This window comes from Terrapene carolina, unplaced genomic scaffold (genome assembly GCF_002925995.2).
Source record: "Terrapene carolina triunguis isolate 2854851 unplaced genomic scaffold, T_m_triunguis-2.0 Scaffold96, whole genome shotgun sequence".
NCBI classification, from domain to species: Eukaryota; Metazoa; Chordata; order Testudines; family Emydidae; genus Terrapene; species Terrapene triunguis.
The window spans coordinates 37,937,555-37,964,283 of record NW_020664447.1 but is presented as its reverse complement, the minus strand read 5'-3'; the positions used below and the strand labels follow the sequence as shown (position 1 = coordinate 37,964,283).

The following is a 26,729-nucleotide window of genomic DNA, read 5'->3' as shown; positions in this document are numbered from 1 at the left end:
ATTTCTTTAGTGTAAATAACTTTCTGTAATCTCAGTTCCATGATTCTGCATTTCTGCTGTAATTAATAGTAAACAAGAAAAGCGAGGACACATCACAGGTGTGGAATGCGGGCCAGTTTGGGACTAAAATGAGTGCTGTCCCTTGAAATAAGGGACATTCGGGAGGTATTCCCAACAAGGATTCAAACTTTTCAAACCTTATTGAAGTCAATGGCAAAACTCCCACTGACTTCAATGAGGCCAAATTTTTAATCTTGGGATTTAAACCCAAATCCTCAATATTGAAAGGCTCTGGTATCCCACTGTTCTTCCTTTACCCCCACTCCAGATTCCAGGCTGCCTCAAGAAGCCCTAAAGGACTCTCTCAAATCTGCTGTAAATCTACTAAGGATCTACCAGGTAGGTCAGCATATGGAAGCTTCATTTTCTTTCAGTCAACAACTCTGTGCTATCAGGGGTACAATGGCTACTAGCCAAACACAGTAAGATGTGCTTTACAGCTTTTGAAGTAACTTTAATTTCTACCCACCATATTTTAAATTGGTGAATGACACATCTACATGATTTTTGCCACTGTCTTCTTTTTGCTTGGATATGTTTATTTGAGTACCTACAGCTCTTTCTAAAAGAAACTAGATTCTTATTTCCACTGCAGTGTTAGCATGACACTGAAATCTGATCCTCAGGTGGCATGAGAATCATTCAAGTCATGCTGACAGGTCTAGCACTTGATCTGACAGCAAACAATGATTCCAAAGAAATCTTTGATTCAAAACTGGAGCTGGGAGGAGAACTTCCCTTTGTATTAACACATAACCATCAGGTCCTAATGTTTTGAAAGGGAGACCTTGGGAGGGAGAACATACATGGACGCTCGTAGGGATAAGACAGCAAAGGTTTTTAATTTTTCTTTTACATCATCACAGGGTGTTCAAGAGTTTTAACTGCACCTCTTTCTTTCCCTCAACCTCTGAATTCTGACCCAGGTTTAAAGAGCAACTTAAAATTTCAAATGTCAGCTAGGACTTTGCATTTCTTCTTCTGGTCTGTACTTGTCTAAAACCAGCTGGTTTTAAAACACAGGGCCAGTTCATGTCCTCAGTCACACCACTGCAATCCAACTGAAACAAATGCCAGGCACAACGGAGAGTAAAGTTTGGCCCATTATGTCACGATATGCACTTTGAGGATCCATAATAGCAATGAGCATGTAAAATCAATGGGATTTCACTGAGTTGCGCCAATGAATTGTCATTTGACAGCCCATTGAGAATGCAGTGGAGAAACAGCAGAAAGCATGGTGATGGAAAACCACAAGCTCAGGCTGCAGTAGCTGGAAGTAATTGTATCTAGTGTTTTGTAAGTGAGTCACACAAAGGTAAGTGCGTGCACACAAACACTTTCTCGCTCTCTCTCTTGCAGAGTACTGGAGTAAGCTGGGAGGTACAGAAAGCATTTAAACACAGCCACAAAAGCAGAGAAAAGTATCTTACCTTCTAACCCCCCTGGCCTGAATAGAACTGGCTGGATAAGAGCTGACTTAATCCTACAGAATCAATTCTTTGCTACTCTGAGTGGGTAATTCATGGCAGAAAATATGTTGCTGGCAGTGGACGTGCTGACACCAAGGGGATGAAAAGAATTGAGGCCCAGGTCTTTGATGAAGAATATGGCGGAAGTTCTTGATTTCTCTCTGGGTTGCAATTATTTCTTGTTTAAAATAAAAAGCAAACATTTTCGGGGAGCAAAGAGCTGGGAAAAGGGGAAAAGGAGGAGGAGGTAAGACATTACAGGGAGGTCCCCAGGTAAGGCATCCCAAAAGAGGACCACATGGTTAAATCTAGGATGCTGTACCATCTCCCCAATCTTGTTACCTTGACTAGCAAATGAACACATTTATGGGGTCTAATTCTGATACAAGATATCATCTTTGTCATGAAGAGGAGACAGTGGACTTCTAATTGCCTGCATCGAGTTTGGAAGACGCCGGTATAATCTGAGCATTTTTCCATATTCTGTATTTTGACTGGCTGGCCATTCTACCTTTCCCCTGCCATGGCTGCCGAAGCTGTATATAGGGATGCCATACCCTGGGCCTTCAGGTGAAGGAAACAAATGTTCTCATTCCTTTTTAAAAAAAGAAACATAAAAAAAGTAAATGAAACAATATTCCCATTTCCACACTAGCAGCAAGCAGCAGGCGAGAATCAATAGGTGCTAAGAGATGCAAGCATGTCCTTCCCAAAAGATACCTTCTTCTTCGCCAGCAATAAGTCTTGGTACGTGTTAGAACGGAGGAAACGTGCGTAGCTGTCACTCTTCATCAGCTTGTAAATGTGCTCCTGTGGGGCAGGAGGAAAGGAAAGTTTGAGAATTGTTACCAAATACCATTCAGAAATCAGAGGGATTCAAAACAGTCCAGTGAAAGGGAGGGAGAGAGACAATTAGAAAGGGGGAGCAAAGTCCTAATTATAATAATTTATCATTTGTATTGTGGCAGTGCCCAGGCGCCCACGTCCTGGAGAACTCTATTATGCTACGCACTGTGCACCCCACCCAGAAGATGGTCCATGCCCCAAAGAGCCTGCATGTATTAATCTGCAGCCTAGAAAAGGGTTGAATTTGTAAAGCCCAAGGCTCTCAAAAGCTAGTATATTATGACCAGATTCTGCCATCTAGTGCTATTGAAATAAAAAAGACTACTGACGGAGCGTTGTACTACTTAAATGAGAATAAGCCTGAAAGAATCTGTCCCTTAATGTCTTATCATCAAGGTTCGAACAGCCATTAAGAGTTTATTCTGAGGATGTCGTACTTACAATCTGATACGCTGCTTCAGAGCTTTGGTGGGTGGAGTTTCTCTGCAATCAGACAGAGATGTTTCCCCCCTACCCCACATCATCAACTTGCTTGTTCAGTTTTAATTAATAATTGAACGTATCTTGAAAAACTCAGTTATTTTTCTACTGCCCCAGTGACCTCTTAATAACCCCGTGCCAAACACAACAAAATATACTTGATTGAGTAAAGACAGAGAATAACAGTAAAAAAGAGCGTCTAATTCACAAGAGGAGAAACAGGAACACTGGACATTCCTATTAGTTCTTTGCCTGTGGAAACCTCTTTTATGCTGTTACATTGTGTATATTTATACCATACGAAATCTTTTTCCTCCACCCCAAAGCGTCAGTATTTAGGTACATATGAACCTTTAGGAGAGAGGGAGAACCAGTGAAGGAGTTGGTTGAGCTCCATATGTCCACAGTGGTGGCAAACCAAGCAAAGCTCCAGCATCTATATAATGTTGCTCAATCCTGAAGTTATATGTGTGTGTCTGAGTATTACCCTATTCAACATTTTACTGTGTTCTCTATAAGGTAGGTATTGCTGGCAATCTTTTTACTCAGACACAGTATAATCTTTACCCAATGATGTAACCTGGCTTGGAGCAATCCTTTACTTGTCAATTTTGCTTATTCACTTTCAGATGCCACCATCCTCCGCTGGTGCAATGTTCTATATCTCACGAATAGCACAAGATTTTACACAAGAAAAGCCTGTTTACAGCAAAGCCAAAGTCTCTCTGTCCTACTGCATTCTTAAGAAAGAGAATCTCAAAAGACATAAACACAAAGTGGGAGGATAGCTTTATTTCCCATTACCAATACAGCAGCTGTGGCATATTTGCTCTAGTAGTTCAGCATTGAACATAGAGAGCCAAACTCACAGCCAACTAGAGGGGAAAAAATAAAGTATATGTCATGAGTTTGGTCATTAAAAGCCTTATATTTTTCTTGTATGCATGTGACATTACTTATTAACTCTCACAGTATTTCAGTAAGCTTGTAAGACTCAGTTGTATTAAATTCAACTGGATGATAACTGTCTCAAGTTAATTTCCTCTTATATCACAAACTCCATGCCCAGCAACTAGCATTTCATAATGGGCTAGAAATCAAACTATGTCAAAACACACACAAGGTTTCCCCATCCTGAGACCAGAAGCATTGTAGAGATGATTCTCTCTGTAGGTTGGGAATATTTGGAGGCATTGATGGAGGTGACATTCATGGTCTCTAGAGAGTAAGAGTGTCATAGAGGATCAGTGTCTGAGGAGGGACTGGGCCTGTCATGGAGATGAGATTCCCAGCCTCCGAGGACATGCTGGGAGCACGGTAGAGATTATGGCCTATGTCTCTAAGGAGTGGGTGGAGGAAAATGTTGATTTCATCACTTTTTAGCATAGTTATGAATAATATTCTAGCCTTGGAGAAGGCTACAGGGAGGCCTGAGCACAAAAAATGTGCTGCAATACATTATTGGTGCAGGGATTTGGATGGCACTTCATGGGGGAAAAAACCCTAGTGGCCTATATTGCCAGGTCCGAGGACCTGACAATTTCTGCATGGCTCAATCCCGTATTCCAAGAATCACTGCCTCAGGTGGTGCCCTTAGTGAGTGCTGATGTCTGGGATCTATTATATAATGGAGAAACCCATATTCAGATCCTGGGGTTTGCTGTCAGAAGGAAATGATCCTCATGGGGTAAAAATATTTTCAGTCCTCATAGCCGCAGAGAAATGCAGACAGATGGCACTAGATGTTTGCAGATTAGAGAGAGATGTACCAAACCAGGTCAGTTAACAGTAAAGCTGTTGCCCCAGTACTGTAACTAGGGCAAACTGTCCTCCTCCAAGCCAAGACAACAGCCTGTATTTGTTCTTTGTTAGAAAGAGTAGGGACTTTACACTTGAGGCTGGGAGAACAAAACAATGATTCATCAGATTTTGAGATTAAATAAACAGTGAGCTGACACCTTGACTGTGTCCCTCCCAGGAAAGACAAGGCAGAATCACTCCCAAAGCTCTAATGTAGATGTATTCATGTCATTTTTACTAAGCATTCTCTCTGGGTTTCACAAGTTGGAACCAGCAAACAATGATATTGCTACTGTTCCTCTGCAGGGCACTGACATTATGGAATTGTTGATAATTATTCCTAAACTTTGAACCTTAATGAGGAAAGGTGGTTGAGCATGGGAAATATGTAGCTTCCAGAACCAAAATCTTGTTCTTCAGTATAAGTGTTCAAGGGTTTTCTTAAACTCATGACTGATGACACGACTGATATGCTGACCATTTCATAACATAGCTTTTCTGGAACATTCACTGGACATCTGAACCAGCTGTTCATGTCTTGCAGGGTCTGCAGAGTGTCTTCCAGATGACACATGCTCAGCATAGCTCCCACCGGCTCACTTGAAAGAGCTGCTGAGAATGGACCACAAAGGTTCCAGTTTGAATTGTGGCTGCAATAATGTGCATACCCAACAAATCCAGCCACTGGATGGTGGATTCTAATAACTGGATAAATCCATACTGGTCTTTGATACCCTCCATTAATAGACACCAATGTATTGTTGATACAACTGCCGTGTTAGAATCTAGGAAATCTGCAGCCCATTGAGGTGACTTGTAATTATAGTGTCTAGCACCTCAGCAACTTCTGAAATACACAGAAAAAGAAGCAAATTCAAATAATAAATATTGGGGGAAAGACAGATCGACAGTGGAGCATGTGGGAATTTAGCTGCACTACTCTCATATAGTGCAAATGGGCGAGTCCCATTATGCATATGACTTTAATTCATTCCTTGTTCTGGGCTATCATTGCTACCTACCGTGATCCCATTTCCTAACCTACAGAGCAGCTGCATGTGTTTCTCTTCTTTACTGTGTGGCTGAGAGGATGAATAACCTGTTGTGAGGCTATAATCTTCTTCTACAGACATTTTAAGGGATGCAACATTTTTAGGGATGCGGAAGTGCAATGCCCTCTACAGACATGCACATTCCAAGACGTGCTTATCTACATGGTGCTGCTGACATGAAATTCAGGGCTTTCCAGTTGGAACGTTGAAAGAGTATTTCATTTCACAGAGCATGTATCCCAAACCAGCTAGTTAGCTACAATTAGCACAGTGACTATGTAAAGCAAACACACCACTTATGCAATCCACAACAGCTCAGTTGCAACTCTGGACAGTAGAGCCTATTTCATTAGGAGAAGGTTGGGTAGTTCACTGGAATTGCCCATTACTCTTACTCAAGGAGTGCCATGGAAAAGTTATGTTCTGCCTTGCACTGTCATTCAAAAGAAGGAAGAGACATTTTTTATTTTAGGAATAGCAACAACTCCCCCCCTAGCAATCCTTAGGTACTGCCCCTCAGTGTTAGCAATCAGAACGAAACGAATAAAACCTCAGTCCTGTGCACTAACCTTAAGACAACACCCCTCTATGTAATGTTCTAAAAAATAAGCCTAGAATATAAATCTCATAACTGACTTTTAAACATCAACGAAGGGAGCATTCTACTTTTAAAACTCTAGAGTAAGTGGAAAAGAACATTTTTCAAGAACAGGCCAGGGGGCTGACTTTTATTATCCATCCCATTTGCTCTGTCTAGGGCCTTCTCTCAGAGGCTCAACTCACAAAACCATAGTCTAATGTTGTTTCTGTCACATAAGAGCACCACCATCCAATCACAGTGGACGAGGTGCCTGATATTGCATAGAATCATAGAAATGTAGGTCATCTGGTCCATGCCCGCAGGACCAAGTATACCTAAACCTTCCCTGACAGATGTTTGTTTAACTTGTTCATAAAACCCTCTAATGTTGTCAATTCCACAACTTCCCTTGGTAACCTATTTCAGTCCCTAACTACCCTTATAGTTAGAAAGTTTTTCCTAATATCTAAACTGAATCTCCCTTGCTGTATATTAAGCCCATTACTTCTTGTCCTATCTTCAGTGGACATGGAGAACAACTAACCACAGTCCTCTTTAAAACAGCCCTTAACTTATTTGATGACTGTTAACAGGTCCCAAACAGTCTTCCTTTCTCAAGACTACGCATGCCTATTTTTTTTTATACCTTTCCTTATAGGTCAAGTTTTCTAAAGCTTTTGTCATTTTTGTTGCTCTCCTCTGGACCACCTCCAATTTGTCCACATCTTTCTTAAAGTCTGGCACCCAAAATCCTTACTAAAATTCAGATATACCACCTTTACTGCTTCCCCCCATCCACTAGGCCACTAACCCTAAGTAAGAGGGCAGTTAGGTTGGTTTGGCATGATTTCTTCTTGACAAATACATGTTGGCTATTATTAGCACCCTATTATCCTCCAAGTTTGAACAAACTGATTGTTTAATAATTACTATGTATTACTGAGACCTGGCTAGATAATGCAGCTGGAATTGTAGTGGCTCAGGTTGCTTTAGCCAATCACTTAGGGTATGTCTGTGATGCAAAAAAAAGTATACTCAGCTTAGGTTAGCTAACCTGCATTAGCTAGCTTGGGTTAATATAGCAGTAAGGACATGGGCAATGAGACTTTTAACTCAGATTAGCAGCTTGAGTTCAACCCCAGGCTCCTTTAGGCTTTCACTCAAAATGCTAATCTGAGATAAAAGATGCATTAACCCGAGTTAATTTGAGTTCAGAATGCATTTTTTTTCAGTGTAGACATACTCTTAATCCGGGATATGGAGAACAGCAGTGAAAATTTAGGTTTGCTTTGTGCATCTGATATCAAGCACAGCTGATCTCCCCTCCCCAGGATGGATTAGTTTGGGTATGTGCACCTAATATCAGGAGTCTCACATATTTATCTATTTATCAAGTAATACAGCCCCATGTCCCAGTAATACCAGTATCTCACATGTGTTAAAATAGTCACAAAATGATCTCTCCCCGTTTCTCCACCTGTAAGAGTAAACAAGAACAGTTAGCCTGGGTGTATTTTTCTGCATGTGGGTGTGAAGAGCTAATTGTGGAAAGCTAAGTCAAAAAGAAGAGAGTTTTGCATTTTGTTCTGAGGGCAGAGAGGTCTGTGATCGTTCCCCTCTCTTTGGGTAGTGAGCTGTATAGAGTTACATGGGGACCTCTCTGAAAATTCTGTCTTCTGTGCTCATGGGCCTCCCCAGGGGTGGCAGCTCCATCATTCCTATGGAATGCAGCTGTTGCAGGAGGCTATGGTTAGGGATGCAGAGATAATCTCTCATGCACCTTGGGCCAAATTTATGAAGGAATTTGAATATCAGGACAAAGACCCTGAAGTGTAGAGAATGGAGCACTGAGGTGATGTGCTCACAACAATCTGTTTTACGGTTAGATTTTTTAGGGTATATGGCTCCATTACTAGATAGAGTGACATCATCATATGTAAGAATGAATGATACATATAGTTAATTATCATCTTCTAGCAAATGAACTAAGGTAAAATATCCATGCTGATTAGATCTACAGGTATCATTTGTTCACTCACACCTGTGGTCTAGTGAGTGTGATCAGAACAGCCCTTCTGTAGGTTAACTTTTTCTCCTAAAAGATCCCAGAGGTAGTGCAGGTCACTTGCTTCTACTCTCTGAGACTGTACGGTATCTCCAGACAACAGTCTTTGCTCCCCAGTCTCTGAACTCGAGCAGCTGGGAGCTACAGGTCTGTGTATACCCAGCATTCTGAATAAAGTATCCCTTTTGTGTGAATTCTGTCTCTTCTCCAGTCTGAAGAATACTACATGGTGCCAGAGATGTACCGGTTCCATCTCAGATTCTCTGTGCATAGCTTTATATATTGTCTGTTAAATTTTGCAAATAATTGCTCAGTTGCTGTTGCAACATACGTTACACTGTAAATGTGAAAATAAATAGTAAATTTTAAAAAGGAAAATGTTGACACTTCTGTGAATTAGAAAACAAAGGACCAACAAGGTAGTAAATCAGGGAAACTTTCTTTACCAGAGTTATGAGAGACTGAAAGGAAATCACGCCCCGGCTATGCCTGACAGCTGAAGTGTGGGGAAGTAAACCCTGATAAGACACAGCACCCCTCTGCTGTTTTCCCTTCACATGCCACATCTTTGGAAAGAGATGAAGGACAAGCTTTGTAAATTTTCTTGACAAGAGAGGAAAGAAAAAAAAAATCAAAGTTGGAAATCCAGACGGGAATGTGGGAGGTGGATGAGATAGCAGAAGCTGTCTCAAAGCTGCACCTGCTTCAAATCAATGTGTTGCAACAAGATCTTAAGTCTCTCCCTCCCCCAAGCAATCAAAGTACAATGACCCTGACTAGGGCAGAGGGTGGCAGCCGGCCAACCAACCAGGACCTTGGGAATACCAGACAAGGATGTTGGAAACGGCTGAGTGATTTTAAAAATAATTTTATAATGCACTCTTCTAGGCTGGGTACCTGATAGAGCTCAGCAAGCATTTTCTTCATTCAAAGCGTCCTTTCTAGTGGGAAAACTTGGCTATTTTCTCTGAATTGTATGTACAAGAGAAGGGCAGTTTCTCTGGTTGAAAAGTGGGGGTGTTTTTTTATATCCATCCAAAATCTTATGTGCTCCCTGCCTGGTGCAAAATCTACACAAAGTCCAAGATTTTTAAGTCTTGTAGACTTCTGGGCTCAAGTATAATGTTCTTGCAACCTTCCAACTCAGATGGCATTCCAATATGCCCCCAGATTCTACCTTGCTAATAGAGTGCCCCACATTCTGGTGTATATTTCGGAGTAAGCAGAAGCTAATGCTTGTCTGTAGCTGTTTGGATGGACAAAGACACATCTTGAGATTGTCCACACCCTGTGTGTTTTAAGGTACAGTTTCTATCACATTTGGAGTATAAAACATTCTTTTAGAATAAAAAAATTGCCCCCTTAACAGAGGATCTACACAAGGCCTGTGCACCACTTAAGTTCCACATGCTTCACATTACATTCCTTCAGCTTGTCCTCTGGAATCCTGCCCTGGCTTACAGGATTCTTGTAGCACAACAGCACAAACACAGACCCAGGGATCATCAGCAAGCTACGTGGGATAAAAGAACCGAACAAACCCTGGAAGAGAGTCAGTTACAACATTTAAACCTTTTCTGTGTCATTGCTGAACGTAATGTTCTTAATAAGCACTCTCATCTGATCACCGTTAGTCTACTTGAGTACTGAGAACTGCACTGCAACTTGATTCAGATTAGGTAGGAGGAATTGCCACATCAGCACCAGAAGCAACTGGTAGCAGATGTAGTTCAGAGTATGCATGAAATATGTAGCAGAGGGAAGGACCTAACCTTACTATACTCTAAAAGAAAAACACCCATTAAAAACTCGAAGCGTTTTCATTCAAAATACCCTTAGCCTTCCGCAGCCCCCCCACAAAAAACCCCACTCTTCTGCATTTGCTTTTTTCTTGCTCCCATTGCATTTTCAATTTTCTCTCCCTCCCCCCCCCACTTCAGACTATCTTTGTGTAATCATTTTAGCGGTGTCTGCATGCACCAACTAAAGCAAAATTACAAAGTTCCCTGCTTGAGCCCCCTGGTTAACTAGAGTGGTGCTAGCTAACATTGCTACGGTTAAATGATCATTGTAGACTCTGTCTGAGCCCTAGGTTTTGAGAGATTTATAGTTTAGTAAAGAAATGTTTGAGGCTGGTAATTGACACAAAAGATCTTTGCCTGAGAGTGAACTGCTCTGGAAAATTTGAGAAAAATCTATTTGCCCATTCTCAAGTTATTCTTTGATTTAAGCGACACAATAAATTACACCTGAAGTTTTAGCTGTTGGGTTTCCTTTGCACTCAAACAAGTGATTCTGTTATTTAACAACTGATGCATAATTAGATCATAATATGGATGTACCTCTTTGCTAAACTAGAAAAGCATAAAACTATGACTGAAATAAACATTGGGATGAAGGTACAGTAAGGTGGTGATGGAGAAAAAGAAATAACCAGAAGCATTGAGAGCTCATTTTGAATAATGTATAGGAATCTGCTGCTTATCCCTATAGATCCATAGTTGGAAATACAATGTAAAGCTTTACGGTTAGTTTATAATGTATAGATAGTAATACAGTATAACATATCTTTAGCATCAGAGCTATTGGAAATCTATTTGATAGTTGGTTTTTCACTATCAAATATATGCTGGAAGTGCAAAACTGCTAGGTGTTCTTTACATGCTCATTGTGGGAGCATGCAAAGGCGTAGAGTTCTGGAATTTGGTACAATCCAGAGGTCAGCTTTGTACTACAGGAGGATTTAGAGCTAAATATAAAAACAGCTCTCCTGAGAGATAGGAGTCGACTCAGTATTCTGATGTCATATGAACAGCTTTAGGTTTTGAGAGCAATGATCATTGCTAAGAAGTTGATTCTCACAATATGGCGAAATCCTGGTCCTTGGCAAAAAGCCTGAGTGAACAGGCTTTGCCTCGTGGAGGAGGCAGGTTTTGCAGGGAATGGAATCCCCTTTCAACCAGGAGACACTGCCTAGTGAAGCCTCCATAAACTGTAGTAGTGGCCCTAGCCCACATACATGTTGTCCAGCTGATACACAAGGTTATAATATATGGAGAGATACCTATCTCATAGAACTGGAAGGGATGCTGAAAGGTCATCAAGTCCAGCCCCCTGCCTTCACTAGCAGGACCAAGTACTGATTTTTGCCCCAGATCCCTAAGTGGCCCCCTCAAGGATTGAACTCATAACCCTAGGTTTAGCAGGCTAATGCTCAAACCACTGTGCTATCCCTCCCCCTTCTTGAACTTACTGGTCAAGACTTTGCCGTAGCCCCAACCCATCTGCCACTTCCCTTTCCATGTTCCTGTGAAGAGAACACTACCACATAGCTGAGTTTCATTGTGTTCAGGGATATTTGGAGTCCCTCTGCAGCAGAAGTGTCCTTTTACTGCATTTTGGGCATTCCCATGGGTGAGAGTGGAGGGTCAGGATTTGGCCCTATGGAAGTAGCTTACAATAGCAAATATCATACAACATTGTCAATGGCAGGGGCTACATACAAAAAAAGTGTCCCTATTGTGATAAATTATGTCAGACCTTTTGGAGATAAGTGGAGAACACATGCTGGGTCTAAGGGTAGATTTATGCTATTCACAAGTTATTCCAAAGTATCATATCATATGTTTGTATGCTCTGACTATATATCTCAGATCAGATTTTGGCTTCAGAAGTTGTATGTTGAGTCATCATGGAGGAGCTGCTATTGTTTGTGACACAGGAAGCCAGTATGCCCAGTAATCTGCAGACCACTGTTCCTTGGGGAAATGCTGTGTGGACAAACACATTGGCCAGTGTACTTCTCATCTCATTCTCACGCGCTTTGGAGAGATCCTATATTACTGAATGTACAAGGTGGGAGCTCGTTCCTTATGCCCTCTTCCTAACCCTTGTGCAATACAGGAAGGGAGTCAATCATTGAGGTCTCATCCTGCAGAAAGACAATAGTTTGACAAAGGCTGTCATTTTAGACTTCATGACAATATGTCACTTATCATGAAGTGGTGAGATTTCAAGTCCATCGGTCCAGTCATAAAATATGGATATTAAACAACAAATTCAAAATTAAAATCATTTCAAAACCATGAACTACTTCAAGATTTGTAGCATGCACATACATTCTTTTTAAAAGAGCCAGGGAACTGAAAGAATTAGTTGTTGAATACCTTCTACTATGCAGAACCCTGGTTGATATCTTTTGTCTTCTGCTTCTACAGTAACAGGGACTGAAATCTAACCCTTCACCTTCACTTTCCTGATTTTCACTATTTGCTACATATACTTAATTGTTCCCCTGAAGATGATCCTCCATTAGATTCATGATGTTTGGTGATAGGCTGCTCTGTGAAATCCACAGGGAATTTATTCATCTTTTAGTCTGCATATTAATGTAAGCTTGACAGACATACATGGTGAGGGTTCTGGGGAGAGCTATACTTCTGCAATCACAATAGACCACACATGGGTAGAGAAATTGGAGAGAAATGGAAGGAAGTGTTGCCCCCTACAGCCCAAAGGAGCTGGACACAGCCAAAGGAGCAGGGGAGAACACTCCACCTGGTTTGTGCACAGTCTCTTCCAAAGAAGGATATCACAAAAAGTTTAATAACTGAGAATGTTAATTAGGAAAACAGTGTAGTCTGGCGATAGCAGCAAAAGACTGAGTCAGGACTCCTGAGTTCTGTTCCATGCTTTGTCATTAACTTGCTCTGTGACCATGACCAATCTCTGAACTTCTCTGTACTGGCTCAGTTTCCCCATCTGAAGACTGGGGATAATACTACTTACTTTCCTATACAGGAGTGAGTGTGTATGTGGGCTGGATACATGAGTGGAGGTTGAAAAACATGATTGAATTGTTTGGAAAGTGCCTTGAGAGTTTTGGACAAAAGACATTGCAGTTCTGCAAAGGTTTATTATTTTTAAACTTTCCTTTCTTCCAATCATTTCTACTCAAGACCCATCAAAAAGAGATCTGTCTACTGAATGGGCAACATGCAATACGCTGCCCTTCATCTGCTTGCTTCATTTCTTCCTTGCATGAAAACACCAAAAAAACAACATATATATATATACACACACTAACACTCAGAGACTTTCATTTTCCCTTCTTCCTGAAAGAGAGAACCTCTGAGAGAGCCCACCCCACACTTGGAGAACATCTCCATTAACCCATTAAATGTATGCTTTTAATGTCTGAGTTCAACATGGTCCTAACATTATTACGGTAATAGTCTCAGCTAAAGATGGAATCAAAATGAAAGCCTGATTGTTTGAAAATTTTGTAGAAGTTCCTATCTCTATAATGTGCCAGAACAAACTGGATCCAAATTTGGGGCTGCTGAGATCTGGACTTGGATCCAAATGTCACGGGCCAGGTGCATCTCTAGTCTGAGCAGCATGGAGTTTGGCACAATGATCTATCTCTGCTTTGGAATTAAGTATCTGAGCAGTACAGTTAAACCCTTAATTGAGCTGGGATTAGAACTGAATTTCCCTAAATCATCTCTATAGTAAACAATAGCTGATTACCTCAGGTAATTGAACATAAATCTAAAATACTTGTTTGGTTTATCAAACCAGAAAACAAACAACAAAAAAAGTCCAACTAACCATACACAAAAGAAACCTCAAGGGCAACTATGTGGCACGCTCTATTAAAGTATGCATGGCTCCAGAATCTACCAGGAAATGTCCTACAACCAAGCATTAATATCAGGAAACGCAGTGCATTCTTGTGATATTGGTTCACAATGCCATGGCCTGTGAGACTGGACCATAGATCAATGGCTCTCTGAAGGCTAGAGGACATTTCAACTGGCTAAGAACCTAACGCAAATTTGAAAAATAAAATAAAATGGAGTTTATAAAAAAAACAAAAAAACCCAAAAGAATGTCAGAAGAAAGCAGAGCTTGTGCGTCACATAACTGAGCCCCTATTTCTACCTCAAGTAAGAAATGGGTTGGTGATCAGCAGCTTCATTTGCAGAAGGGGGATGTTTGGATACACTGCTACCAATTTACTTTCCAGAGCTGACCCTGGCAGTGTCATGTCTTGGGGCCTCACACTGGTTGCTCAGTGATGCTGATACCTGTTCTGAGAGTTTAGAACTTGCTAAGTGGTGCACTGGTTTAATTGAGCTGACCTTTCCCCATGGTGCCCTTGTATTAAAAGCTGCTTTAGTCCCAAGTGAACACTGTTTTGATCATTATAATCTTTTGCTTAGTGGACAGTTGTCTAAGAGCAGAAAATAATCATTTAAATTGGCAGTGTTTCCTCCAGAGGAGCTCAGGATTGGAATAACAAAAGATGCTGCAGATCAAGGTTGAGGAGCATTAGCATAGCTGTGTATATCGGGGATCAGGGCAGGATGAGCAATGTGGGTTGTGCAGATGAAGGAGCTGCACTTGTAAAAGTATCAGGGTGGGAGTGGGGAGCTGGGCTCAGGAGTGGAATAGCATAGAACAGGCCTAGACAGGACTTAAGTGTACTGGCAAAGATGGATGGAGGATTGGGATGTGACTGGAATAGCAAGAGGTGCTACAAGGCAGGATGGATGGCATAAACAGAGCAGTGTGGGAATACATGAGTAAAATATCAGAGGGGGGTGGGGGAGCGTTGCAGGGCCGGATTGAGTCACATTAGCAAAACTGAGTGGGGGAAAGGTGGCAAAATACTTACTTGTGCATAAATCTATCTTATTGGGACCACTGTAATGAACACTAAATTTATCTAAAATTTAGATCTGGATTATAAATACTCCAAAGTTCAAGGATGTTTGGATCTAAGATTTTTGTTCAGCTCAGTATAAAGTTAGGGGCCATTAGCAAAATTCAACCCCCCTGAAAATGGGGGTAGGGGTGGGACTTGGATCAAGAGGTTTTACCTGGGGCTCATCTACAATGCTTTCTTAATCTCCCCTTGTTGTTCTGTGTGGTTGTAACTTTTCTGTACAAGTTCTTAGTTCAGGGAAGCTATGTTCTGTAAAGTGTTGTGTACATTTAGAGTGTTATATAAATGAATTATAACAATAATATGCTATAGTTTGAATTTTTGGTTCTCATGTGTTCAGTAGTTTGAAGCACATTTTGTCATATTCCTTTTATTCCTATGCCAACATTCCTTCCCAGTTTTTCCAGTGTGCTAGTGTGCTGCTGGCATTCTGTACGGATGCCATCTCATAATTCAGCATACAGGCAAGATACTACTCCATGGTCACTTTTCCTATTTTCTTAATTCAGATATAGTGTTTGTCTTTTCTCAGCTGAGCCAACCCTCTCTTCCCTCTTAGAGCATCTCTAAGTCGTTGGCATTTAATGAATGTACTGTTTGGTAAACTGAATTGGTCTCTCCTTATATCAGGACTTTCACATTGTTTTATTCTGTCCTCTATCTTGCGTAGTTTTAACATAACAGTCACATTCCTGCCTCCCTGCCATTGGTATGTTTTGACTCATTATGTCTGGCTCACACCACAGGAATGTGATATGTTGAACTCTCATGGGATCTTGGTGCCTGTACACTGAGATAATGGAAGGTGCCCACAACATGCCAGGGCTTTGGAGCCTGCCAACACAGTCTCACAAGGGGGCAATGCTGACCAAGGAAGGGATGTAGTTAGGGTGCTCAGGGTACGCTATGTGGCGCCTACACTGACGAAGCTCCAATTGAGCCCATACCATACCTTAAAGCAGCCATCTTCAGACAGAGCCCCTGTGAAAGCTGGCAGTGCAAAGAGAATCTGCCGTTCTCTAGGGTGAATCCATGGTAGCTCCAATATTCTAGTTTTCCACTAGGCATATGGCATTTATGTTACCTCCTATGTCTGCTTTTTCTCATTATTTAGCCTCATTAGTTAATTTGCCAATTAACTCAGAAATTAGTGGTATGGCTTTCTGAGGGCTATGAACTATTAGAAGTCATCTACAGTGCACAAGCAGATAACTTGGATACATAATCCCCATGAACTCACTCTAAATTCTATCTTTGTTTTTGATTTGATCTCCAACTAGAATACAGGAGAGTACAGGACAGCAGCTCTGACTCATTGAATCTCTTGGTCATGGGAATATTTCCATTAACTGCAACAGAAAGTGGGGGAATCAAAATCTATCAGAAGGTGACCACATTTAACTAAAACTTGTCTTAAGAACTCCCATTTGATTTTATTAGCTCCCTTTGGGCAGCAATTAAAATTGAAATTGATCAGTCCAAGTCTAGATTTTCTGCCACCTTCTTCCAATTAAAAGTTTATTGAAAGCAAGATGGACTTCTTAACAATAATTCTACTTATTTTAATTATTTTCTTTGGCACTCACTCTTGTCGTGTCTGTAATCACTTTGGGCTATATTTTCCCATCACAATTTCTCCTGCTTAAAGGGAATCTGCAGGTGACACAGAGATACCACCAGGTTTGGCTCCAGGCACCAGCGCACCAAGCGCGTGCCTGGGGTGGCAAGCCACGGGGGGCGGCCTGCCGGTCGCCATGAGGGCGGCAATCAGGCTGCCTTTGGCGGCATGCCTGCGGGAGGTCTGCCGGTCCCGCGGCTTCGGCTGCAATTCGGCGGCGGGTATGCCGAAGGCACAGGACTGGCGGACCTCCCGCAGTCATGCTGCCGAAAGCCGCCTGACTGCTGTGCTTGGGACAGCAAAATACATACAGTCGCCCCTGGATACCACAACTCCTGGTCACCTGTTTTGGGGTATGGCTGAGGAAAAAAGGTATGCACTGTTAATCCCCTGCCATAAAAACTGCTTTCAGGCTGCTTTAATTTATGCTGGGGACTGCCTTGGAACCTTTGCACACACCCCTTCTGACTCGTGACCAAGATACAGAGGAATAAAGCATTTGATTCAAGTTTGAAGATTCTTCTCCCAACCTTATAAAAAGCACTACTCTATAGTCACGGTCCAAAATATATCACAGCTGACAGAGTGTTAGTGCAGCATTTTGGAGCATCACTTTACAATGCTGATTTTTTAAAATCAGGGCCCATCCATTACATTTGTTGTAGTTCTCACTTTGCCTCTTTGATAGATAATATCTCTCTCCATTGTTTTCCTGATCTTATTAGATCTTTCATTTTCCCTTTTTACTTCTTTATATAATGTCCTTTCAGTGTTTCAGAAGGTTAGACAGTTTTGTTCTAGTTTGCACCATTTTATCATACATTATTTCTTCTCCTAAAGATATTTTCTGTTCACAGTTTATCTGCAAATTTGTCCTGATAAATCTGGAGCCCTTTACTGGAATGATTAATGCAATTTATGGTTCACTCTCCTATCTTTTTTCCAGGGGCATGGTCTGAGAAACATGTTTCCTGTTGGACTCTATGGAGTTGCTGCAATTGAGCGTAGTGGTTTTTATAAATGGAAGTTATATATACATTACTCTGGGATTTTGATATGACTTCAGTTCTTCGGAGAGCTTCTGACAGGGAGGTATATTCTGTTTGGGGTAGGAATGTCAGAAAGACTTATTGTACTGTATAGTTTTTTTTCCTTCCCTGTTTTGTTTGAGACCTTGTGTAAGTACCTGCAGGGCTAAAACCTGAGACTGTGGTGGTTCTAGGCAACTGATGCTTCCACATGACCACTGGAAGCTCTGGCTGATTTTCTGCTGTGGGACTCTGTGAAGCTACACACTGCAGGAAGTACCACCCAGAGGGGCCGGAGTGTGCACACCCCATCCCTCTGATTGGCTCATGCCCTCAGGGCCGTCTCCAGGCACCAGCGAACGAAGCAGGTGCTTGGGGTGGCCAATGGGAAGGGGCGGCACGTCCGGGTCTTCAGCGGCAATATGGCGGCGGATCCCTCAGTCCCTCTCGGAGCGAAGGACCTGCTGCTGAATTGCTGCCGAGAAATGAAGCGGCGTGGTTGAGCTGCCGCCGAAGTGCCGCCGATCACAGCCTTCCCCACGACACTTGGGGCGGCAAAAAAGCCTGAGCCAGCCCTGCATGCCAGTATGTAAACCAGGAAGCCATCACAGGAGCTATCTGAGCAACGACGTAGACTGCCTGCTTGCTTCTGTTCCAGACCTTGCCTTACTGTGAACCTTAGACCTTGACTTGTCCCTGACTCTGCTACTGGCTTCCTGTCTGCAATGTGGTGCCTGACCCTGACTTCCTGGTATCCTGACCCGGCTCGACTCTAGTACTCATCTTCTGACTGCAACTTGGCAGTTGACCAGTGCACACTAGCTGCCCATGGCCCAGCCCTAACAGTTTGCTCAGACCACCTCTGGGCCCCCCACCCCAATACATTCCCCTCCACAGAGGATGAAAAGGGCAGGCCGCCCTCCGACTAGAGGTCCCCCAAGGGTCTGGAACCTGCAGGACCAAGTCACCTGCCTGCAAGCAGAGAACCTTGGACTACAGACCCAAGCTACACAGTTTGCCACCGCAGCACAGACCCTGCATGAGCCATTAACCCGGTCGCAGGCCCAGGTGATGCTGCTCGCTGCAGAAGAACAAACCCTGCATGAACAGCTAGCATGCTCTCAGGGAGATGCAGCTATACTACATGCCCGAGCAGACCACCCATCGCCTGAACCAGCATGAGCGGTGCTGCTGCCTGAATGGTTTGACAGGGACCATCAGAAATTCCGCAGGTTCCTGAACCAATGTAGGCTGCTCTGTCTACTTTACCCCTGCACATACCCCACAGACCAAAGGTGGGGCTAGTAGTCAGCCTTCTCACCGGCAAAGCACTCAGCTGGGCTTCCCACTGGTTAGAGTAGAACAGCCCCGGGCTCTCCGGCTGGGATACCTTTCTGCCAGCCTTCTCAACCATCTCCCATGTCCCACACCACATCCGTTCTGCAGACGCTGCCCTCCAGAAGCTTCGTCAAGGGCAAGGGACAGCCATCTCTTACACTGATCACTTCAGATGACTTGCAGATGATGTTGAATGTAATGAGGCAGCCCAACTACACCAGTTCCAATAGGGACTCAGTGAAGATGTAAAAGATTACCTAGCCCGTGTTGAAAACCCCACCCACCTAGAGCCCTGCACATCGACTCTTGGCTGCGAGAGCAGGAGGAGGAAAGAAAGGATGGCCCAATGCCCCGACATCTGTCTGCTACACCAAAGCCTGTAAAACTGAGTCCTGAACCCAAGCAGGTTGACCTGGATTGCGGACACCTGACCCCAGAGGAGAAAGCTCATTAATGGCCGTTGAACCTCTGTTTTTACTGTGGAGCACCAGGATAAGTCCTTACCATCCGACCAGCTCAGAACTTTATGCTCTGGAACGAACCACTCCTCAACTCTTGAGTAGAAGCTGACCCAGACACCATGGGGTCTCCCCATGTTTCCAATGCCCCCTGCCACTGCAGTTGTGAGGGAGATGAGGCAGATTCCCCCACAACTGGCGATGATAGACTCTGGCGCTCAGTGGTACAAGTAGAAATCATTTCTTTTTGGTACACTGCGCTCATGGGAGGGACATAAAGGGGGGGACACATGACCTCCGCACGTGACCCCCCCGACATGACTCCTCCTCACCCCACCCCTAGCCCAGGGCCCCCTCATGCTCCCCATCCCCTCCTCATGATCCACATCCATCCCATGTTACCTGGGAGGGGTGGGCTCTGTCCTCCTCCTGCGGTGCTGGAAACTTCTGCTGTACAGACCCCAGGCAGGAGTACTCAGGAGACACAGCTGTGTGGTGGGACTGGGGGCGGTACAGTAGCACCAGAGGAGCGGCCGGCCTGAGGCTTTCCGGAACCGCAGCAGAGAAAGGAGCAGAACATGGGGCCGCTGGACAGCCCCACGCTGGCAGCTCCTCTGGCGTGGCTGCTGTACCGCCCCCAGTCCCGTCCTCCGGCGGGGCTCCTGTACAGACCCCTGGCAGGAGGACTCAGGAGATGCAGCTACATGGAAGGGCTGGGCTCCTCCTGTGTCTTTCTGGTACGTCGTACCAGCTATAAATATCTTACTGGTATGGCGTATCATACCACCGTACTTGCATCATTGCTGTGAACTTTATAGACACTAACCCTCCAGATGCCTCTCCAGCCAAAACCCACAGTGGACCTGGTGGAGATGATTGATCGGGTTGCTCTGATGACCCAAGAGACTGCCTCCCTAGAAGCTGTAGTGGAAGGGAACTGTGAAATAATGTACTCTGTGATCTCATTCTTCTCAATAATTTTTGGCACTCCTTGGTTAGAGCAACATGACCCATGTATCTCCTGGCGGTGGCAGAGCATTAGCTTCCTCTCTGAATACTGTCACCAACCAACCCCCAGTGACCTGCACCCTGGGCCCCAGGGCTGGATGGAAGCCAGAGCCCAGATGACAGACCAGAACCCCAGCCTCCTTGACAAGCCCCAGGACTACCTGGAAACATGCAGATTCACTACACCCACAAAGGGATTATGATTGTCCAAATGACCTACAACCTGGGGCAAATGTGTCCTATGGACTGATATACACCATATATCCAGGAAGATCTTGCAAAGGGCTTTGTTCTGCAATCTACTTCTCCCACAGGAGCACCAGTCCTCTTTGTGCAAAAAAAGGACGGGTTCGTACACCTCTGCATAGACTATTGTGCATTGAATCAGGTAACTATTCATAACTGGTACCCTCTTCCCCTCATCCTGGAATTGTTGGACTGCTTAAGGACTGCCAGGATTTTCACTAAATTAGATCTTTGAGGGATGTACAATCTAGTGTTCATAAGGCCCAGGGACGAATGGAAGATTGCTCTTTGTACCCAATACGGGCAGGCTGAATATCTAGTAATGCCATTTGGCTTAACCTATGCCCCCACAAAGATTCAACATTTTGTAAATGATGTGATTAGGAACATCCTAGACCAATACCTGACCATATGCCTTACTGATATACTGGTGTTTCTGAGATCCCTGAGTAGCACTACCATCATGGCTGGTCCATCCTTTAGAGGCTATGGATGCATGATTTGTATGCCAAACTACAGAAGTGCACCTTCAACCAATCCACCATTGAATTTTTGGATTACATTATTTTCCCAGAGGGTATTCAGATGGACCTGCACAACTGGACAACATCCCGGATCCCTTGAGAAATTCAATGCTTCCTGGACTTTGCAAATTTTTATAGGCAATTCACCACCAATTTCTCTGAACAAATAGCTCCCCCCCACCCCCCGACTTCCATCCTTCATAAAGCTGTTTGATTCACTTGGTTGCCTGAAGCCCAGTGTGCTTTTGACCAGCCTTCACCATGGCCACGAATATGGCACATCCCGATCTCACTTGCCAATAGGCGCCAACTCTGTGGGTGCTCTGGGGCTGAGCACCCATGGGGAAAAATTGGTGGGTGCTTAGCACCCACCGGCAGCTGCCCACCCCGCCCTCCCGCCCCAGCTCGCCTCCCGCCCCAGCTCGCCTCCGCCTCCTCCCCTGGGTGCACCGCGTGCCCGCTTTTCCCCCCTGGCTCCAAGTGCTTGCGCTGCAAAACAGCTGATTCGCGCGGCAAGTGCTGGGAGGGAGGGGGAACGTGGCGCACTCGGGGAACAGGTGGGGCCGGGGCGAGGATTTGGGGAAGGGGTCCAATAGGGGCAGGGAGGGGGTGAAGTTGGGGTGGGGATTTTGGGGAAGGGGTTGGAATGGGAGTGGGGCAGGGGCGGGGAAAGGGTGAAGTCGGGGCGGGGCCAAGGGGTGCGAGCACTCACCGGTGCCGGGGAAAGTTGGCACCTGTGGACTCGCCCATTTATAATGGAAGCAGATATGTCCAATGTGACAATCAGGGTGGTACCCCAGCATACCTTCTGCCCCCTTTCCATACCACTCTATGAAAACTCACCCCCTACAGAAATGAGTTATGAAATACTAGACAAGGAGCAACTCACAATCAAAACTGCTTTTGAAAAATGGCGTCACCACCTTTGAGGGAGCTCAGCACCCAGTACAGGTTATTTTACTGACCATAAGAATCTTGAGTACCTCTGCAAAGCCCAAGCTTTGACAGTTAAGGTGGGCTTTGTTCTTCCCTCAATTTGAGTTTACAATCACTTACCACCCAGGAAATTGAAATGGGAAAGCTGAGGTTCTATCACAAAAGGGGGAATACTACTGAGAAAATGAGGAACTTACTTCTGAGCTTCCTACCTCCTCAAGCCTAGTAAGTTTGTCAATGTTGCAATTCATCAAGACCTGGTCTGCCTCAAAAAAAGACCCATTCACCCAAGGAACATAATCTACGCCCTTAGGGACTAAGATGCACAGCTCTGTGCAGGATGGGACAACATATTTTGAGAGCATATATGTTCTCCCCAGACATCCCTGACTGGAGGTGCTATGACTGTGTTACAGCATTCTGCTGGAAGATCATTTTGGCCACCTTAAGACCTCCGACATGGCTGCCCATTTTTTCTGGTGGCCCCACATACAGGCTGAAGTCCAAGCTTACATGGACTCCTGTGAGTGCTGTGCATGTACCAAAATGCCTGGGATTAGATCTTTTGGCACCTTAGTACCCCTAGAGACTTCAGCCAGGTCTTGGTCTGCCATCACCCTAGACTTCATTGAGGAACTACCAGTGTCTGATGGCCACACAGCAGGCTTCACAGTTGTAGACCATCTGACTAAAATGACCTACTTCATCCCCTGCAACCATCTTTCCTTCGCTGAGACTACTGCCCAACTCCTGAGGCCAATCACAGTTCATCTTCTCAGACTTCCAGACCACATAGTTTCAGACCAAGGCCCACAGTTTACCTCTTGCTTCTGGTGCGGAGTGCTCTGGCTACTGGATGTCTGCATAGCTACCTCCCCATGTACCATCCCCAAACAGATGGGCAAACTGAAAGGGTGAACCAAGTACTAGAATACTTTAGATGTTTCATGAACCATCACCAGGACAACTGCTCCATGCTCCTGCCATATGCAGAGTTTTCATATAGCACTGCTAACCAGGCCTCTTCAGGTCAGAGCCCCTTCTTCTCAAATTACAGGTTCCACCCCCACATTCAGCTGGAGTTACCAGCAGCCTCCCTGACCCCTGCCACCACTAACTGGGTCCAACAGATTCATTTTATCCAGAAAGAGCTCAAGAACCAGCTAGTGGTGAAGAAGGCTTACAGGAGGCATGTACACTTTTTGACAACAGGGAGCTCTGGCATTCACAGTAGGCCAGAAGGTGTGGCTTGCTGCAAAAAATCTCCCGACCAGTCGACCCTCCTGAAAACTGGACCACCAGTTCCTGGGACCCTTCCAGATATGACAGCAGATCAACTTGGTTATCTTTAAACTAAAGCTTCTCCAGTCCCCCAAAATACATCCAGTTTTTTATATTTCCATTCTGAAGCCCTATACTAATAATCCCTTCCCCAACCAAACCACACCACCACCAGTCAAAATCCAGGGTCACGAGTAGTTCAAAGTGCAAGCCATCCCTGATTCCCAACAGACATATGGCCACCTGTACTATCTTGTGGACTGGGAAGACTACGGTCCTGAAAAGCACACTGGAGAATGTGCCTCCCTTATCCATGCTCCAGGTGAGGGAGTTCCAAAGGACTCACCCCAACAAGTCTGGACCAGCACCACTCTGATGGGGAGCCTGAAGGGGGTGGGGGGGTTGATGTAAGCAACTGTGGGACTAGAACTTGAGTCCATGGAGGTTCCAGGATCTAACACTTTCACATTGCCACCAGAAGCTCAGACTGGGCTTTTGTGAGGGAACCGTGTGAAGCTAGACACTTCAGGACGTACCACCCAGCGAGACCTGGATGGCAGCCCTCTGATTGGCCTATGCCAGTGTATAAACCAGGAAGCCATCACAGGGAGCTGTCTGAGCAATGATGCAGACCACCTGCTTGCTTCCACTCCAGACCTTGCCTTACTGTGACCCTTAGGCTTCATCTCTTGACTCATCCCCACCTTCACTATTTGCCTCCTCTCTGTAACTGGTGTCTGATCCTGACTTCCTGGTATCTTGACCTGGTTCAGCACTGACTCCGCTACTTGTCTCTTGACTCCAACTTGGTAAATGACCCTGCCCATGGCCAGGACCCGACACTTTGCTCCAGCTTAGCACTCCTTGTAGATTTGTCAGTTTAGGAACATCTTTGTTTCCAGCGGAGTATTAGCCTTTTAAAGCCAATAGATTTAGAGAAATACAGTTCACCCTGCCTGAACTGAAATCACTGAAGTCCTTTCCAACTGCGCCTCTTTTTTTCCCTTAAAATTAAGAGGATAATGCTGCCATAGTAGAATATAAGGAGTTACCATAAAACTAGCTATTTAATTACTAGTTTTCTACTAGTAATAAAATCAAAATCCAAACCTGGGCATCTTCAAACGTGTATCTCCCCGGATCTTGGACGTTTTGACTTGTTCTCTCATAGCTGTGAGAGTCCAGGTTGATAGGGCTTTGTGCCCCTGGAGCTAGAAACTCTTGCCAGATTTCCTCCACTCTGGTGGCTACATCCTGCAAAGGTTGTCTTTTGAGATCTTGGACAGCCAACCAAAACCTTTTACGGAAGTAACAAAACAGAGAAGAAAGAGAAAAGAAAAAACTCAGAAATAACTTTGTGGATCAACCTTAGCAGAATCCTGAACCAGTGGGTCCTGGTCCTACACCTACTGGAGTCAATTGCAGAGTCTCCATTTATATACTTGACTTGGAGAGGTCCAACATGCTCTACACCAGGGGTAGGCCCAACGTATGGCACGCGTGCCGAAGGCGGCACGTGAGCTGATTTTCAGTGGCACTCACACTGTCAGGGTCCTGGCCACCGGTCTTGGGGGCTCTGCATTTTAATTTAATTTTAAATGAAGTTTCTTAAACATTTTAAAAACCTTATTTACTTTACATATAACAATAGTTTAGTTATATATTATAGACTTGTAGAAAGAGATCTTCTAAAAACGTTAAAATGTATTACTGGCACGCGAAACCTTAAATTAGAGTGAATAAATGAAGACTCGGCACACCACTTCTGAAAGGTTGCTGACCCCTGCTCTACACCAATCCATTAAAATATTATGACGGGCGGAAAAGTAACTCTAGAATGTTTCATATTCAAAACGTGCCACTTCCCTGCATGTCTGACCGTATGCATACAAACAGTCTGTCACTCTTATAAGCCCCGCAGGGTCCATACAGTTACAGGAGAATGGATAGTTAAGATCCAGAGTTTCAGAGGAAGGCCAAAGAATACAACTTGGTGAGCTTGGGCTATCACATGACACTGTAAAGAAATAATATTCCTTGCCCAACTCCCTAGCCAGTAGCAGGCCTTTCCTACACACCTGGACTTCTTACATGAGTGAGCTGAGTTTGCACCATTTTCTCTCTTGTTATGATCAGTATCATAATAATAGATTTGTCTCCTTCTCCTCCTTGTTGTTACAAACTCTCTCACCAGACTGAGGTACTTAATCCATCTGTGAAACCTGTGAGGGACAGCAGTGGGCTGTGCTACTTTGACCTTTTAAAGCCTCCTGCAGCTTGATTGGCTGGCCATTCATGGTCTCCTCCTCTACAGCCCTAGCAACTGGCAAGAAAGAGTAGAGGCAACCAGCCAATTGAAATGAAGAACACTGCAAAGATCAACAATTGTGAGGGCCCACAATCAGCATCAACAGTTTATACGGATCATTACAATGAATATTTTTCATTCTCAAGGCAACTGATACTAGCTCATTGCTTAACCCATCTTCATTACAGCCCTAAGATTGCAATCTGGTGTGGTCCTCTTTGGACATTATAATGCAGGACAGATACCATATAATGTGCAGGGTCAAAATGTATTTATAAAGCAGGTCCATGAAAGGCCTCAATCCTTAATCTGTAAAAACTTTCTTCTCAGGTTCTGACTGTAGGGGGACAGGGAATGAGGGAAAGTGTGTCAATTCATGGCTAAGACATGTAGAGTAAACAAGAAGCCCTTAGCCAAAAGGGAACAGGGCAAAGCCGCATGGTCACACTAAAGGGAGCACAGCCCCCTGGAAAAGAAGCATAGCCCAAGTAGTCTCCCTCCAAACAGCACACATTGGTCAAGCAAGTGCATACAGGGCTGGATTTCCAATTAGGCACAGTAGGCACATGCCTAGGGGCACCTTACCTCTCTAAAACTGTGTGCAACACAAAGGTCAGCTGTAGGCAGGAGAAGCACTGAAGATGCTGTGCCTAGAGGCGCATAAGATGTAAATCTGGCCCTGAGTGCATAATGTAAACCTATGCAGGAAGTAGCACCCACACCAAGGCAGTTGGGAGTGTAGCAACAGAGAGGAGCCAGGGCTGAAATAAATAAATAGAAGGTCTGCTAGGTAACATTCAGCAGACACTGAGCAGGAAGTTATAGGCATGGATTGCCATGAACAAAGGAAGGGCAGGGACAAGCCAACAACAGCATCAGCTTTCTCCTTCTGTCAG

The 26,729-nt window shown here is 44.3% G+C and overlaps 1 protein-coding gene across 1 annotated transcript in view; it reads right to left on the bottom strand.

The window, feature by feature from the left end:
• Nucleotides 1-26,729, bottom strand: part of RGS6 (regulator of G protein signaling 6) — a 184,628-nt gene that overhangs the window by 40,738 nt on the left and 117,161 nt on the right. The window contains exons 13-14 of the mRNA XM_029911408.1: nucleotides 24,636-24,822; nucleotides 2,253-2,342 (exon numbers count right to left, since the gene is read on the bottom strand). Of these exons, the coding sequence (XP_029767268.1) occupies nucleotides 2,253-2,342; nucleotides 24,636-24,822 (277 nt within the window). The remainder of the gene's footprint in view (nucleotides 1-2,252; nucleotides 2,343-24,635; nucleotides 24,823-26,729) is intronic.